This window comes from Astatotilapia calliptera, chromosome 11 (genome assembly GCF_900246225.1).
Source record: "Astatotilapia calliptera chromosome 11, fAstCal1.2, whole genome shotgun sequence".
Classification (NCBI taxonomy): Eukaryota; Metazoa; Chordata; class Actinopteri; order Cichliformes; family Cichlidae; genus Astatotilapia; species Astatotilapia calliptera.
This window is the reverse complement of record NC_039312.1, coordinates 17,714,744-17,732,711: the sequence shown is the minus strand read 5'-3', so window position 1 is coordinate 17,732,711 and position 17,968 is coordinate 17,714,744. Positions and strand designations below refer to the sequence as shown.

Below are 17,968 nucleotides of genomic sequence, written 5' to 3'. Positions count from 1 at the left end.
TCTTAGTCTATTTGCCTTTGGCCACTAAGCATTTTGGGACTGGAAGTTTAAATTATTACCGGAATCCCGGAGGAGGAGTGGCCTTAGGTAGACAGTGCCTACAATATCCACAATGCAACACAGTGTTTACGCACGCATGAAACTGAGCGATACTCGTGGTTTCGATGTAAGTGTGACTTGACTGATAAGCGCTATAGGGGTTGCAAAAACATATTAGACAGGCTGGTGCACCGACATGAAATAAGGTTAATTTACACAGCCTGAAGAAGCATAACTGGTTTTATGTATTTATATATATATTATATATATATATTTTTTGTACATGGTTGCAACGCGTGAAAGTTACGCAGTGTATAGTTAAGCCAAAAACAACAGAAAAACCTACCATTTCTCTTGCTTCTCAGTTTACTGAATGTGTTTGCTATTTTTTCATGGTCTTCACTGTGGCATTTTATCGCTGCATTTCGAGTAACAACATAAAAGGAGCTTAATCGTTAGCACAAACTTAAGGATAAGTTACAGTGTAACTTACACTGATGATTTAGCGCTCATATAAAAAAAAGATAAGGGCAGAGCTCGGTAGTAGACGTGTATGTAAGTTACAACTTGAGGAATCTTCCGGCTGTTATTGTTGTTGTTAATGAATATCCTGCTAAAGCTGAAATGTTCCTTCAGAACTGTTCGACTGGCCTGTGGTCTCTGATGTAAGCCCTTTCATCCTCAAGCAATTCTCCAGGAATGCAATAAGCACTCTTGAGTAGATTATGACACTGGAAGTAAAACAAGAAACGGCCTTTGGTTGCTGTAGCTTGGATTTCGCTGTGGGTAATAATCATCTGCTGATACAGAGTGTATAGGTCTAAGTAGCAAGCATTTGCAAACCTGTTATATATAGCATATTCATGCTATATATTCATGTTTCTATTTTACTGAAATGTAGTGCATTCTCCTTCATATATGGTGACTCAAAACTGCCCATCGGTGTGAATAGTTGTCTGTCTGCACAAAACAAAAAAACTTTGCACAGATTAACTTGGTAACCTGTCCAGAGTGTACCACACCTCTTGTCCTATGGTAGCTGGAATGGGCAACCCTGAATTAGACAAGTGGAAGAAAACAGATGGATGGATGTTGTACAATATATTTATGTTTTTTGTTTGTTTGTTTTCACTTTGAGGCTTTCTTGTTCTTCAGTGTAACCAGTAGCTTGCATCATGTTGTTAACTCTTGGTATTTACATTAATAAAGGTATTAATGTAAATGTAGAGACCTTGACAGTGGCACTCCTACCTTCTTGTTCTTAACTTGGATGTTGGGAAGTTGTGCAATTTTGTTGTCTTCTTTGGTCTTTCAGGCCTTTTGATGTTGTTGAGCTGGCCAGTGCATTCCTTTGTTGTATGATTGTTGATTTGGCCCCTCCTAAAGTTTCGGCTGCCAATCGGGTTGGTTTACTTTGTTTTTTCAATCTAATTATTGTCTTTTTCACTATCACCAACATCTCTTTGCACACTCTATTAAGAGCTCCAGTGAAAAGATACAAAATACAGGTTCAACAGGAATCAACTCCAGATCTTTTATCTGCTTAATCTGTGATGAAATCAGGAAACAGGTTTGAGCTGCATGCTTGTCAGTCAATAGTCCAATTATTTTTAAGCCTGTTAAAATTGAGGACTGTGTACAGAAATAGCTGCGGTTCCTAAACAGCAATACTTAAAACCCCTTGAATTAAAACGCAAAGACCGCCGTTCAATCGCATCTGGGGCTTTTTGGCAAAAAAATTAATAATTGTCCAAAATATATGGACGAAAAAGTCTGTAGCCTACACTGCCTGCAAAGGTCTTCACTGGGCATTTTACAATCTGTAGTTTCTCAAGAGTCTTTTCATTTGGAATATATATTTAGCTTGATTGTGTGACACGGTTAATTTAAGATACTTGAGTTTAGAAATCCGAATTAAAGTGGATGTCTAATGTTTACAATATCGTGCCACTTGATGGAGCCATTTCTCTACCGTACAACTGGTGAGCCAGCGTGTGTTGTTTCAAACAATGAAGTTGAGTAAAGTTGTTTTTATGTTGATGTTTTTAATGATCCAAAACTGCTCTGATGAGATTATATGAAACACAAATCTGTGATTTTCAAGGTTTAGGTAAATAGTGGTTGTAAGAGAAAAATAAAGCTAATTAAATTATTTTCAAGCATGAAGTATTGAAATACAGGGAGTAACAGATTTGAAAAGGTACATGAGTTCCAATCTGGCATTTTATTTTTAAAAGCCAGTAATTGCTGTCCAATGACAGTAAAGACGAAGCTTTGGTTAAGTTTTTTATGGAAGTTTCGCCATTTGATTACAAGAAAAAATGGAGGGTTGTGGCTCAGATCTCACTTATGGCTCAAATGTTCATTAAGTAGAAATGAAAAACGTCAAATCAAGAACCTTGTCTGTACTATAGGTGATCATTCCTATTTCTCTAAAGTTGTACATACTTTTGTCTGTTTCTGGAAAACAGAAATTTACCTTACAGATAAAATATTATTTCTCATTCACTCATTTCTCTATCTATCTATCTATCTATCTATCTATCTATCTATCTATCTATCTATCTATCTATCTATCTATCTATCTATCTATCTATCTATCTATCTATCTATCTATCTATCTATCTATCTATCTATCTATCTATCTATCTATCTATCTATCCTCCAAAAGATTTGGCTTTAGATTCATTAAACAACCCTAAAATCATAAATCGATGCTAATTTTTAGCATCATTGGCATAATATTATTTCTTTCCTGTTTTCTAGGTAACCGGATCAACGATAAACTTGGCTGCCAACACACTGTGTGCTCTGACCATAGCTGTTATTGTGGCCTTCATCCACAGTTGGCAGGCCCATCCTCTTCATCCTGGCATGCGTGCACTTCCTGTGGCCAGCTTAATTCAAATGAGGCCAGCGGTGGGACGTTCCTCTGAGGACCACGCGATGCAACAACAGTCTAGTAAGGTGCTAATGGTATGACAACACGGAGTGGTGCACTGAAACGTTTGGCTGAGATGAGTCTCTCATATTAACTGATCACTTTTTGGCTGGTTAGATTATTTTGGAGGCGGCTTTTAAAACTACAAGCCTGTTGTGTTCTGACTGAAATGTTTAAAACGATTTTAATAAAAAAAAAAATGAAGATGCATCACTTTATAAACTTAACTTGCAGTAATATGGTAAGCCACAAATACAATGCTGAACTAATTAAAAATTAGTTATTATTATGATATTATTTTTTTAAAACTCAGTTTTAGGTTTACTTTATTTGAATCATGAAGTCTTTTCACCCTAAATGAGCCAGAATTTAAAAAACAAACAAAAAATGTTCTACATTTTATGCTTAAAGGGAAATTTGACTGCCTAAACATTTATTAAGCAGACCAGCTACATATAAATCAGCTACAAAATCTTTGGTTAAAGCTGTGTAAGTGCTGTAATATCTCTATATTCAAATCCCACATGCCAAAGCACTTTGGGGATTCATGAACTCAGTAAAAGCAGGATATATCATTTGTGCACTCCTCTGTTTCATTTTTCTTTCACCCTTGGACCACAGTAGAGCAACTTTATTTGTATGAAAATGTGCAAATGAGTGTGGAAGTATTTAAAAATAATATTGAAAAGCAGATGAAACTGAGTCTGTTTGCTATTGTGAGTCTTTTTCAGATCATGTCAGCAAAACACCTGGAGGCTGTGAGCTTGATGTACCCAGAAAATATCCAGTCACTCTGATGAGCTTTCCTCGTGTACTGCTAAACGGAGCAGCTGTGAGTGTAAGGACTTTCTTTTTTTAATGATCACTTTAACCTTGTTTACAAGTACAAAGTATGTTTAGGAGTCTTACAACTGTCCGAGTCAAAACTTTGTCTGAAGATTCAGTAACACTTCACGAGGACGAGGTGGGTAAACTTACAAAAGCGGATAATCCATTATTAGACGATTAGCTGAAATCAGAGGCTAAACTTTTAATCAGGTCTGGCATCAACAATTATAAATGTAACCATGCTTTAATATCAGATATGATTATATATCAGAATTGCTTAAGGCATCGCAATATGCTTTCTACGAAGTGAAAAGAAATCCGAGCTTTAAATCTGATCAGGATGATCCAGGGCTGGTCTTTAAATACTGTCGGTTGAGCAGAATAGCGCTGGATGGCGCTACAGAGCTTTAAATCCAAAGCCTCCTTTCTGAAGTTTAGAGATTAAGCTGTTTCTCAGAGATCCGAAGGAAAAAAAAACTCAGAATAATTCAGTTTTTATTATATTAGTTTCCCTACGCATCACTTTTTATTTTTTGTAAAACAGTTTAGAAGATGGGAAATGTTACGTCAGTGCGCACTCTGTATGTTACAATCGGCTCTTAAAATTTGACGCCTTAAACCCAGAAACCAGAAAGAGAAAAAAGAAAAAGAAAGACAGACGGTCTCTATTTTCAGCTGTAATGACATGAAATACGATGTTCAACTAAATGAAATAAAAGTCTCTGTGTTAGGCAAGTAAAGTAAATGAGCACATCTGAATGGAAAAGTCCACAGATTTCTTGTGCTTTTGCTTCGAATCTTGATTTTAAGTAATTTTCTGACTTGAAATGAGGTCAAATTAAGTCCAGCCTGAAGGGAAACAAAACTTTCCGCAGAAGAACGCGCGCTGTCCTCATTAGACGATCTAAATGTTTACACACAAAAATAAATAACGTAGGCACTCAACCTGCTGTGCATTTATTAGTAACATTTACAAAAACGGAAGAAAAACGAGTGTTTTAAGAATGACCAGTGAGAAGGAAAAACCTGAGGATGAAAATATACTGGAGATTTGGATGGAAATAAAGAATGAAACAAAGAAGAATAGTAGCCTAGTGATAAATACAAAATAAAAATGCTAATTACAGTGTGTTGCTGCGAGTATTTACTATACGCAAATTAACTCATCATAAACCGTGGTTTAATGGTAAAGCCGCGTCCTCAGAAAAGTTAAGAGGCTGAATTTTTCTGCTTAACAGATTTTTTTAAACGATAATGACTTATTTCAAGCTAAATAGATTTTTTTTTAAATAACACTGAATTTTCTCCCCGTTTCTAAATAATTGTTACATTTTATTATTGAAATTTAAATTAAGCTGCGAGCAAGGGCCTGGTGTTGCTGGAGGCCGTTACGGAGATCACGAAACTCAACAGTTTTTCACATTAATAGCAAACACACGGACTTGTAATGTAACATGAAGGCAAAGTGTAATTTATGAGTTTCTTTTAGGCGTTTACATTTTTTTTAATGACTCAGCAATCCGACAAACTGAGTCGATCAGGTGCTTCTGATTTCATACTGACTTTATTGAGTGGCTCACATAAAAAGCCATTCTCGGAGTAAGAGAGAGAAGGAGAGAGAGAGAGAGAGAGAGAGAGAGAAAGAAAAAAATATCATTGTAAAATTAAAATCACTTTACACCATGCTTACTTAAATTAAACGAGTGGGTAAACAGTAAATGATTTCAAAACTTTACAAATAAATTCGAAGTGCGCCTAATGATAGATCCCTAAATACAAGAAAAAGTCGTGGTTAAATATAACTCCCCACAATACATTTTATATCATATCAAAGAAAATCCAAGTACATTTCCGTATATTTTCAAATATTTACTAGAGTCCATATACAGCTAGAAATACCTATACAAAATCGTCTCCTGGACAAATACATTGCTCACCTTTACACTGGGCTGTAATTATTCTAACCTACATTTGTAATTATATACAACACATTTTGCAGCGAAGTCTAAGTAACCTCAACAGGCCTAGTGATAAAGTTGGCGCATAGTGTAGGCTGCGAAGAGAATAGCAGTGATATATATATATATATATATATATATATATATATATATATATATATATATATATATATATATATATATATATAGATATATAAACCTGCTCTTCCTTTATCACTTTATTTAATGGGATCATCACTCCCGTGTCTCACCGCCATACTCTACAGGTATTTGTTCCTATCGAGCAGTCCATCCACATTGACAGCAACAGATTCCCCTGCTCGATAATAAAGTGCCAGTGTTTGGTTTTCAACAATATGCATGATAGCAGTTGCTCAACTTTTTCAGGCCCTACAATTTTGACAGCAGTGTTTTCTGTCTTTCGCGTCTTATACCGGACAAATAAAACATCAGGCGTATTCAGGATCGGGCTGCAAAAGAAAAACAGTAAGAAACATAAAAAGTTTTGATCGTGCCCTCCCACAGTGTGTGTGTCACACAAGGACTTGACTACACTTTCACACCGCAGATGAGAAGTTTCTGATGGCACGGCTATGAAATTATTCAATTGGACGTCTTAAGCACTTGGAAAGAGTCAAAGAAACATAGAGGCCGATTTTCTCATTAAATGACAATGATGATGCACCAAAGTATGTCCACTTTCATGTCCTCTCGGACAATTCCATCACGACACTTTGCTGTTTTACAGTTTTCACTTCACTGGGGGAGTTTTTTTTTAGAGCCCGTTCATGCCTACTCCCTGGGCAGACTCAGGTGGGTGCAACAGGTCTGGGGAATGGCATGGAGGGCTTCCCGGTGCACTGTGCTCGCTGTCGGTATCACTCCCCCTCTTCCCTCCGCTGCCCCCGGAGCCAGAGCCGGCAGATCCCCCGGCGCTGTGAGTTTTTACGTGTTTACTCAGGTGATCGCTACGCATAAATCTCTTGTTGCACACCGGACAAGCGAATCGCTTCTCCCCTGTGTGTGTGCGTAAATGTCGCTGGAGCTCGTCGGAGCGAGTGAACCTTTTTCCGCAAAAGAGCCAGTTGCACACAAACGGCCTCTCGCCTGTGTGCCACCTCAAATGCGCCTTTAGGTGCGAGGTTTTCCCGTAAACCTTCCCACAGCCTGGAATGTGACAGCTGTGGAGACCTTTCCTCCGGAGGCTGGCGCCCGCCGGTCCCAGTCTCTCCGCCTCCTGGCAGTTTGGACAGTCGCAGGTGGCTCTTCCCGAGTACCGCCGGGCAGATGACCTCGGAGACCCCGCTAAAGACGCAGGTGGACCCCCGGAGAGCATAGTCCCTCCTGCCCCGGTTAAAGGAGAGGGGCTTGTGTCGGGATAAGAGGATAACACCGGCTTGAAACCGTCCATCAGGTGTTGGCCGGTTGTCAACAGGTGTGGAGATGGACTTGTACTGAAAGCAGAGTGACTTAAACTCGAGTAATCAGAGTTATATCCGCCCAGGGGAGAGTGCAAGGAGGTCTGGAGTCCACCGGAATGTAAGGACGTCTGTATTGCTGCTCCGTTAGGGTTCTGAACGTCAATCCATCCCGCTCCCACATCCCACCATGCAGAGGCTCCGGTGGTACCAACGTCTCCCGTGGGGATCCCGGGATGAGACGATTTGAACCAGGACTCGTAAGGATGCGCAACGCTCATCCTCGGATAGATGCCCTGCAAACTGTCCACTGAGGTGTGCACTTTTGAGATGAAGACCGGCTGGTGGCTGGACTCTTGAGAGCTGCTCGACACGGACGCTTGGAAAACCGAATAATCGTTTCCAAAGTGTGAACTAGACGAGGTACCGGACGTGAGGGAAAAGGCACTGGATCCGGTGGAGCTGTTGGTGCCAAAAGAGTCCGAGATGCCAGATCCATTACGCGATACCCCGAAACCGGGCAGGCCGGATCCGAGACTGCAGCTACTCGCAGCGGCTCTTTTCCACGGGTGGAAACCTTTTCCAAATGACGAGGAGTTATCCGAAATTGTCGACGGTGAAGGGCTCGGACTCCCTATTTTGTTACATGTTGCAGCTAACATGGCTAAAGGAGTCGATCCTAACCTCGGCTCCTCCTGAAAGGACAAGAAAATATGTAAGCGACTTACAAGTTCCACAGATTAATTACAGGCATTTTAATGCATTCTTTTCGGATCGGGAAATAGCGTTCAAGTAGAAACAGTTTCCCTGTTTTTCAGCAGACGACTAATAAGCTGTATTTTTGTTTAAGTTTTGGTAATCAACAGAGAAGATTATCTTGATTTCCTACCTGGATGAACAGAAAGTAGACAAGTGAAATGCGTCAGACGGCGCTTACAAATGCATGCCAAACGGGACAGCAGGGAAAACATGCGTGTTTTGAGCGCCGATGACAGCCAAACTCAGCCTATATGCAGTTTACAGAGCCTCGTCTTTATCATACAAACCGCTTGCTGGAAATATAACCAACGCACTGGCTTTGCTGCTACTTTGCGACCGATGTAAGTTTAATCCCCCTCCGCAGGACAATGACAAGAACTAATTAAACCAGTAAGAAAGTCCTTTAGACTCACCCCTAGAAGTGAAGTTGCCATCACACAAAAACACAGCCCTCCTCAGAGGATCTTTTTATATTTATGAATCAGAGCACTGTTTTTTTAGAGGTGTGCAATACAATGATGTGTTCCGCCCATTCTTCCACAATTGTAGGCTCCTCTCCGGCTTTGAAGTGCCGCTGTGACACGGGCGACCAATCAGCGGCTTCGTCCCGTCGCACTGCCACATACTACCGTGAGGTCATCAATAGAGCGCCTCAGACAGCTCTCCACTCCCCCACCGCCACCCTCCCACCTCCCCTCCCTCATCCACCCCACCGCCCCCTCCATAATAAAAGACAGCGGAAGGAAGGTAAAGTTAAATGAGAGTGAATTGGGAAGGAGGTATTAGGGGGCCACTTACTGAAATTTTTACAGAACATCACATTCCATAAATTTAAAGAAGGAGGAATGATGACCCGTGTCTGGCGATGTGGGATGCTGCGTAGTAAATAAAAAGCTTGGCAAATTATTCGCCATCGCCTCCGCCGCCTCCACCAAGAGGCAACAAACACCGCGATGTAGTAGACCAAGTGCGTTCAAACTCCTCTTTCTTTTCCATTTTTCAGAAGCCTTTCGCGTTCTGAAGCGCAAGCTTAAAAAAAAAGTTTTCTGCTTTTTCTTTTCCCGCAAATGTACTTGTGCGTAAAAGTTGACCGACTTCATTCTGTCCTCGGTCTGTGTTTTACAGATTTCACTGCAGCTTTAAGTGCTTGTTTTACAAGGACCTCTCCACAGTTTTCTCTATCTTTCTCATATCAGACAATTACCGTGCACTCTAGTGCAATTTAGCCCCCGCGGGATTCAACATGTTTTAACTTCTTAAGAGTTAATATACACAAACTATTACAGAAGATATAAAGGGTGCATTGTTCTGGCCTCGGACCTCTATTAGATCGTCTCCAACTTTCGCATTTACTGTAATTGTGTTCAATTATCTTGACAGTTTTGATTAAAACTGCACATCGTTCACGGGAGGGATGGTTCATTTTATCATGGCTGTGTTAGTTTAAAATAAAGACCTGTGGGGATCCTGACTTCAGAAAGTCTGCTGCCTTTCTGTTAACAACTAAAACAGAATTGTAGATTTATTTGAGGAGATACTGAGAATTTCTGTATTGTAGTTAATTTAAATTATTTATTAAAGTAAGCGATGGCGCTCCGTGCGTATAACGCAGGTTGCACTGAATAGGTTCATTACTTTACCCGCTGACATTTTGTAAAAATCTATACAGGAAGCTCATGTTACATAATAAGAACCTGTAGGGAAAATGTGTGTTGAACCCTGGACTCTCTGTTGGAGCTATTAGCATGCAGTGTGCACGGGAAGCATAAATTTCATTTGAATTTCAAATTTAATAACGCAGGAGGTTTTTAATCATCCTCAGTTTTATTTGTTTGATATTAACATGCTTATTGACCGGGTCTGTTGACCAGCTTGGTCATTACAGGACAGGGAAAAGTTAATTAAAACGACCAGGGATTATTCATCAAATCATCTGCCTAACCCATGTCGCTTCCTTTATTACACAGTGTGATAGATGGACTCCCTGATTAATTCTTGTGTTTCTAGGATTGGACAACAGCCTTTTCTTTTTTTTGGATTTACTTTTAGGTGTTTTTTCTTCTTCTTTTTTTAAAGAAGGATTTAAAATTGTTACAATTATTCATAATGTTGCTTCACCTCGTATAACCCATCAGCAAAATGTACATATGTTGCGTCTTACTTAATAATCCCACAGAGTGTTATTTAGTTGCCAAGCTTTGCCAACATTTAGAGGTAATTCGGCCATATTTCTGTAACTTATTACGCGTAACATCTATCCCAGGTTTAAGTTGTGTTAATGCTTTTTCTCACATTGAAGGCGAAAATCGTTAATTAATATTCCTGGCGACATGTGTGGCGATAAATAACACGTAAAAATATTTATTATAATCGTTAATTTATATGAAAGTAGCGATTAAAAAATATCAAATGCAGACATCTTAACTAATTGGACGTTGGAGGTAACACATTAGCCGTATCAGGGGGGTTTGGTCATTCATTATTATTACTATTTTTTTTTTTTTATCTCCCTCAACCTAACCAATCACACCAGCTTTAGAGAAAAAAAATCATCCGAATATTGTGTGATCGTGGTCGAGGCGAATAAAATGTGACGAGGAGAAATAAAACCTACATACCGTGCTTCTCCGCTCTGCAGTGCATTGATTGACCCTCCACGTTTCGCTCTCAGCAGAGAAAACACAACATCCACCGCTGCCGGTGAGATTGTGGACCTTGCCAAATAAATGTTTCACTGGCAATTCAATTAGGAATAACTTTGAGAGGGAAAAAAAACAACCACTGCCCCTACGCGTTTACCTCTCATGTACCCGAACGCATATTATATGTACGTGTAATTCACGTTTATATTTGTAAAACAGTTGAACCTCGTGAGTGAGATGATCGGTTTCCTCCTTTCTTATTCTCAAAATAATGCTCATGTATTATACTGGGCAATTTTTGCGCATTTGCACTGCAAATTATGGACAGGGGACGTGTTGGCCTCTGGTGACAAATTACCCAGTGATCATACCAGCAAGACAGATGTCAGAGGTCAGTGTGATAACTCCCCGACTAAAGCATCTAGTTCCTGAGGCCACAGAGGCTGGAGAGATATTAAACCCAAACGATCTAATGTATTCTTAGGTCACTTCTTCTCCAAAAAAAGAAGGGAAAAAATCTTTTGTTGCCTGTTGCGTTCAGTAAGAGTGAGAGGGTCGGTCCCGGTTCATATGGTGCGCACAGGTTGTTCCTATCGCACGGCTGTAACAGTAAGCCGCATTGAACAGATGTCCCCATTGAAGGCTTTCTTCTTCGACACACATGGGCTATATTACCATCATGAAATCAAACTCAAAACCTGTCCCTTTCGCCACCATAATGACCGAGTTATTCTGGGCCGCTGAGCATGAACAAAGTGTGTTCAATATTGCGTGCTCCAGAATCGCTCTGCTTAGAGAACCGGGAAAAGGGAGTCAGGCCATAGATGCAGAAGTGTACTTTAATGTGAAGGTTTACAAAGCAGCTCAATAATCTGACCGCAGTGGTATTAAGGATTTTTTTTTTGAGAAAAGCATAATCACTTGTGGCTCACCAGCAATTAGGAGAGCAGTGTGGCTAAGACAGCGTATAGTCTTATTACTGTGGTTATTATTATTATTATTATTAAAAATAGATTAATTAATCAGGAAAACAAAAATAAAAATATATACAATATGTATATATTTTAAAAGATAGATAGAGCGCACTGTGTAAATGGATTGCTTAGCAAAGGTGCAGAGAGCATAGAGCATAGAGTAAGACAGCAGGGTCTGTTGGTTGTTTTCTCTATTCACCGGGAGGTTGGAAAGAGCAGATGTCCGTCTGCACAGTGGCTGCCAAGTGGGTCCGGAGGAGCAGGGCAGCCACAGACACAAGAGCCCAAATGGTGTGACAAAAGATGTGCAGGAAGCCCCTCTCCGCCTGGGTGAGCCACAGAGAGGGTCTCCCCTCTCTGCCAGCCTGCAGGGGCACTCACAACACGAGCCAGAGTGGTGGCAGCAAAGCCATGTGTTACCGGCTGGAGTGCATGCTGCACCAACACTGTTATTCACACAAATATACACATGCATTTGCAGGAATGCGCACTAACAGTCCAATCCCAGACAATGCATTGCCATCGGTGCATGCTCTCAGCTTCACAAACACATTTATCTACATTTATACAGAACATCTATCTATCTATCTATCTATCTATCTATCTATCTATCTATCTATCTATCTATCTATCTATCTATCTATCTATCTATCTATCTATCTATCTATCTATCTATCTATCTATCTATCTATCTATCTATCTATCTATCTATCTATCTATCTATCTATCTATCTATCTATCTATCTTGTTTTTTCCTGTGCCCACTAGGTCATGAAAAGTGGCTGAAGAGACCCTGAGACAGTTCCAAGCACAGGTGTGCATCATGGCCCATACTGAAGGGGTGCGCTGAACCATAAACAATGATATAAATGTCTGGCAAATAAAATGGCTAGTTAACAATCTTTTGACTGCTCTAACCTCTGAGCCTTTGTCGGGTATCGATCAGCCAGCTGTTCCTGGCTTTGTCTGGCAGGACGGCAGCCTCTGGTTCCTCTTGGGATGAATGGACAAAGCCACCAAAAACTTTCTGCTGCCTTTCAAGTTCGGTCTGGCTGAAAGAAAAAATTCAAACGAGGAGCCGTTCATCACTTCTAGCGGGTCAGACTTTATATATTTATCCTATTCAAATGAATTAAAATCATGAATCAGTCTGCCGCGCTCTCCGAGCTGTTTAAAAGCTTTAATATAAAGTTGCTTTTTATATCTGACAACCCCTGGCAGTGGCTTCTTTGTTCACAGTTGCCATGTTGATGGTTTACATGGAAACCATGTAAATGGTAATTTGGATGGGAATAATTTGTCTCCCTATATTAAGATAATTGTATGTTAAATAACGAATATCCTCACAATTACAGTGGGTGTCGTATGATGGGTCTTGTCACGCAGCTATGTCAGGAAAGGGTGCTAATGATCTGTCTGAGCACCTGTCAGTCAAAGTGTTGGCTGACAGCAGCAGAAGCAGTGAAATGCTCTGAGTGAGGTTTTATAGTTCAGGTTATATAGTGGGTGTCAGTGCTGCCCTCCTTCCACTGTTAGAGTCCTTCCTCAGCCACCCAAAGACTGCCTATTTATGATCAAAATGAAATGAGTTTAGCAATTTATTTGGGAATTTGTTGCATAGCCTTATTAGATGTTATGATCAGTATGTCCCAGACCACTTGTTTGCTTGCCTGAGGTGATAGATTACAGTTTCACACAAACGCTGTTTATGATAAACAGTGATAACAGTGTATTTTGCCACCATTTGGCTTGACTGCTGCTGCATATGTGGGCCATGAGGTCTTCTTATTGACTTTCACTGAGCCCAACATTGCACTTTGTCAGAGTGAGCGGCAGTCTGAGAGACAGGCGGGCGAGGCAGTCATACAAAGTGAAGTACTTAGGATTAGCCCTGGCTCTTCAAGTTTCAGTAATTATCCTCCTGGAGGCATTCTTGCCGTGTTGGATAATAATGGAAGTCCGGGTGTACGCCTGTCACCTCTCAAGTGTGGGTGGAGGAAGCCAACGAGAGGCGCTGGACAGAGAAATGTTTGCTTTTCTGTTATGTCATCCGAGGAGCACAAGAGTAAAGCAAACTTGTATTGTTCGCTGAGCGCACACGGAACTGAATAACAGCACTGAGCCTGTAGTGCTTAGCGTGTAACACACAAATTGGAGTCTTCTCATTTGTGCATGTGATAATGAGACATGTTCTTCAAAAGTGATAATTTGTTTGGGCATCGAGTGTAATTATGAAGTGTCAGACATTTGTTTTTGATAAACAAGCCTCTTAAAACACACAGTTTTGTTATTTGTTAGCGAGCGAGTATCGTCTGATTGGCGCGTTGCTGCAGAAATACCCAACCCTTTTTCTTCTGTCCCTGTCTTGTCAGATATTGGCGCAGAAAGAAGAACTAAGTATCTCTTTATTTTTAAAGTTTCCATTAAGTGTTTGGAATAACAGACAGGTGTTCCTACACAGCAGGAAAAACACAATGCTTTAATTAAGAGTCAGCCCGATTTCCCAGAGGGCAGATTGTCTTCTTCCATTAACTTAGTTTATCATATAATAAAGAGGTTGCCTTGTCCTTCCCTACCCAGACAATTGGTTTTAATCAGCCAGAAGCCCTTTCATGGCTGATAATTTATGCTAAATTGACAAGGGTGGAGGATATCACAGAAAATCATTGTGACGGGGCTCAGGTCACTTGCCTGTCACCACCTTGTTTTATCCCATCCTGTGAGCTGGACAGCAGAAAAGTTCAGAAAAGTCAGATAAATGAGCAACATTTGCACTGGAGCTCAATTTAAACTTTTAAGTTAACTATTTGTGATTTAGTATTTATATAACATGTAAAAGTAGCCACTATGTCTATGGATTGACATGAAGCGAAATCAGTAAGTAACACTTGGAAGATATATTCATTTTAGTACATTCATAATTTTTAATGTACATGTTAAAATCATTCATACGAAAAGTTCAACCACAACAAACTGCAATGAGCTGTCAGTTTTGATCCTTTGATTTTTACCACAGGCCGCAAGTGTGAAAGTATAAATTGTGATTTGAAGCAAAGGGGGTCGGTCGGGGAAGGAGCGTGAGGAGAGGGAGATGCACGATGAGCATGAGGAGGAAGCTGGGACACACTTCTCGCCTTGCAATTTAATCACTGTATACCCAGGGAAGTATTGACAGTTGTCCTGTGGAAGCTATTAAAGTTGCTGTCCAAGGTTAAATGAAATTGCAGTTTATCAAGGCAGCATTGAGAAAATAAGGGAATCTGTTCATGGCTGTTGATTAATGTGGAGCGTGATCAACACAAGGGGTTCATTAAGCTATACATCACCAGGGTAATTTAACATGTCATCAGGCCTGCTGTCGCTCCCCTTCACACATTTTGCGCACCGAGGATGTTTGGTGTGTACGTGTGAGTGTTTGTGTCTTGATATCGAGGGCACTGACCTCACGTTTTTTGTTTTTTTTTAGATGTTTGTGCTAGCGCACACTTTGTTAACTCTAAAGTGAACAGAACATCTCTGCAGAGTTCATCAGAGTCCAGATAATCAAATTAATTACGTATGTGTGAGGGCGTCAGCTTGTTAGGGAAATTATATGAATCTGCCTCCAGCGTGGCTTCGAAAAATGTTATGATTTTGATCCAGATCCAGATCATAAGTCTCTATTTTTCCTGATCATCATCTCTTCTTCATCCTTTACCGTGCTTTTCATCTGATCACATCCCTGCTTTGGTCACTTCTCATTGCTCAACAGCTGACGTGCATACATAGAGGTATGCTAATCAGGCCTGGGACCTGGAGCTGTGTGTGTGTTTTTTTGGTTTTTTTTGCCTGGTGTTTTGTTTACTGGTGGATAATTGATGGTGCTTGAGGGACAGGCGTGAGTCCGACATGAATCACAGGCAACATGGCTCCTGATAAGGAGCTGAAAGTCTCCTGTAATTAAGCCGGGCACTAGAGACCAATTGTTTGTGGAATGATTTGGTCGGGGCTAATTGACACTAATTGTTTAATCAGATTTTCTTCCTCTTCATACTGCAAGCAAGCGTACTAGTACTTCAACCAGTGATGCATTGAAAGAAGCCCACGTTCTTGACACAAGAGGCATCTGGTGATGGTGAAAAAAATCTAAAAGTCTCTCCATGATATCCTGTCAGGTTCTGAAAAATATACAATAATGAGTTTTGAATAAAAAGATGATAAAATTATATATAAACAAATTATTTGGTTGGTAGAACAGTTTACGGCTGTGTCTTCTCATCAGCAAAGACATATTAGAAGTTGAGGCTGCAGCACATGCGAAGAGCTGTTTCAGTTAAGATTAAATGATGAAGCGGAGCAGATAATTAGAGACGTGTCTTCCTTCTCTATCTGATTAAACCCAGCAAGTCTGCGTAACGAGCTGGTGATGGGTGGAGATGAACACATGAACATGAGATCTAACATCGTTACATTTAACGGCAATTAAACCTGTAGATTTTTTAATTAACACAAACTATGATGGGAAATTAATGGTTATTACTCGAGGTGGGGGAGTGGGGCAGCGGAGGGGAATGTTGTAGACTTAATGTAAAACACACTCAGTACGTTGAAAAGCGTGGAGTGTCCTGAGAGGTTCACACTCAGCTGGTCAAGCTGAAATGACGAGGTCACCAATAAATTGTTGTCTTAGTGTTATATTTGGTAACATAGATGTTTACGCCTTACACAAATACCTAAAAGGTAATGTAATACTTACCAAACACCGACACGCAGACAGTTTTGCTTTCATTTTGGCTCTATCTATCCAAGGAATGTGAAATGATTGTTTGAAAAACATGGTTGTTCGAGTTAGTGTAATCCGAAAATACCTCAGAGGACAGACTGGCAATAAAATGAATAGGAAGAATTTTGTGGGTAAAGATTTTTAATAGTTGAATCTGTCTAAAAATCTTCTATATATGTCTGCAGACATTTCTGGATAACTCTTTGTCTTATCTTTAAATTGTAAGAAACTACTTTTCAATGACTTTAGTCCGACAAATGAAATTCTGTTCATATAATTTATGAGGCAAGATTCAAATATATATTTTAAATACTTGTTTTGTTTATTTTTTGTACTAGAGCCTGACCGACATAGGGTTTTTAAGACCAGTACCAATATTTGGTGATGTAAAATCTGATATATTGGATGATATTTTTTTCTTTCAGACATGCAAACATAAACAGATTTCCCTATTTGTTATATGTAGTTATGTGGCAGTGCAGTTTAAAAATAATCTTGTTTTCTTTTCACACCAAGTCGTGGATTAATTGTTTACTCTCTACCGACTATGCTCGGATCAGCTGGTTGTTGTGTTGTTGTGCCAACAGGGAAGTTTGGTGGACAAACTAAGCAGCATCAACAATCATAACATGGTTGAAGGGTGTTTCCTCTATCTCTTTTTATCTTTATAATTTTTAAATATAAAAATATGTATTATTATTATTATATATGTAATGGAACATAGTAAAATATATTATTATTTGTAGTTATTATATAAAACCTTTACACATTTTTTAAAGTAAAGCTAATTGTTTACACTTTACAGATTTTACACATAGTTTGAGCTACTTCTTTGAAACTAATGAAAAATTATTAGATATAAACAGTATAGAACATAGTATCCAGAGTTTCCGCCTTTAACAACTTTTTTTTATGGTAAACGTCTCATCCACTGATTATGAAATTTCTTCCTCACATGCTAAAACATGGAAAGTGAAGCAAATATACATTTAAGTATAAGGTATTAATGCAAAATTAGGCCTGAAGTTAATCCTAAAGTCTTATTATTCTTATTTTATGAAATATAACCCAAGTTGACTGATCTTAATCATATAGTTTAATATTGCACATTAGTCACATTCCAATTAGCATTTATCTTGTCCGCGTCGCTTTTCAATAAAGTTTTCTGATTTATTGTGGAAGCCTGCCTTTACTTTGTGCTAATAATTGGATGCTATTGAAAGGATGGGTTTCATTGATTTTGTGGATGACTGGGAGCATTACTGGCCCAGACCATAGATTGTCAGCAAGGTCTGTGTTGAGCTGGGATCGATGCCGGTGAATCTTCCCCTCTGGTTTTTATTTACTTCTGTCTCCATTGATTGAAACATGCAATAGTTCAGGGGCTATTATCACACTGACGCTAAGTTTCTCTGTCTCCCCATTGAAATAGCTCCCTCTGTTCCTTGGCAATATCTCACTCCAGCAAGTGCTCCCATCTTTCCCTTTCTAACTAATGAGTTAAGAGTATTGCTATGACCTGTAAACATCAATCACGGAGAAAGAGGGAGACAGTGACTAACTGCACCAGCGAGAGGGGGATGAAATGAAATGAAAGTATACAATAAAAGAAACATCCAGCTTGGTCCTTGGAGAAGCTGAAATATA

The 17,968-nt window shown here is 39.7% G+C and overlaps 1 protein-coding gene across 2 annotated transcripts; it reads right to left on the bottom strand.

Annotated features, from left to right (window-relative positions):
• Positions 1–5,968: 5,968 nt before the first annotated feature.
• Positions 5,969–8,487, bottom strand: sp8b (sp8 transcription factor b). 2 transcript variants are annotated; one of them, XM_026184637.1, is made up of 2 exons: positions 8,357–8,487; positions 5,969–7,879 (listed from the first exon to the last, which is right to left on the bottom strand). In XM_026184637.1, the coding sequence occupies exons 1-2, from the start codon at positions 8,375–8,377 to the stop codon at positions 6,542–6,544; spliced, it is 1,359 nt and encodes a 452-aa protein (XP_026040422.1). In that variant the 5' UTR covers positions 8,378–8,487; the 3' UTR covers positions 5,969–6,541. The 2 variants fall into 2 exon arrangements, with proteins under 2 accessions (XP_026040422.1, XP_026040423.1); XM_026184638.1 differs by lacking the exon at positions 8,357–8,487 and adding an exon at positions 8,074–8,348.
• Between the last annotated feature and the right edge of the window lie 9,481 nt (positions 8,488–17,968).

Excerpts from the sequence above, each read along its gene's own strand:
- sp8b (XM_026184637.1), bottom strand. The coding sequence starts at position 8,377 with ATGGCAACTTCACTTCTAGGG. Across the intron at positions 7,880-8,356 it reads TGGCAACTTCACTTCTAGGG|GAGGAGCCGAGGTTAGGATC; the intron begins GTGAGTCTAAAG and ends TTGTCCTTTCAG.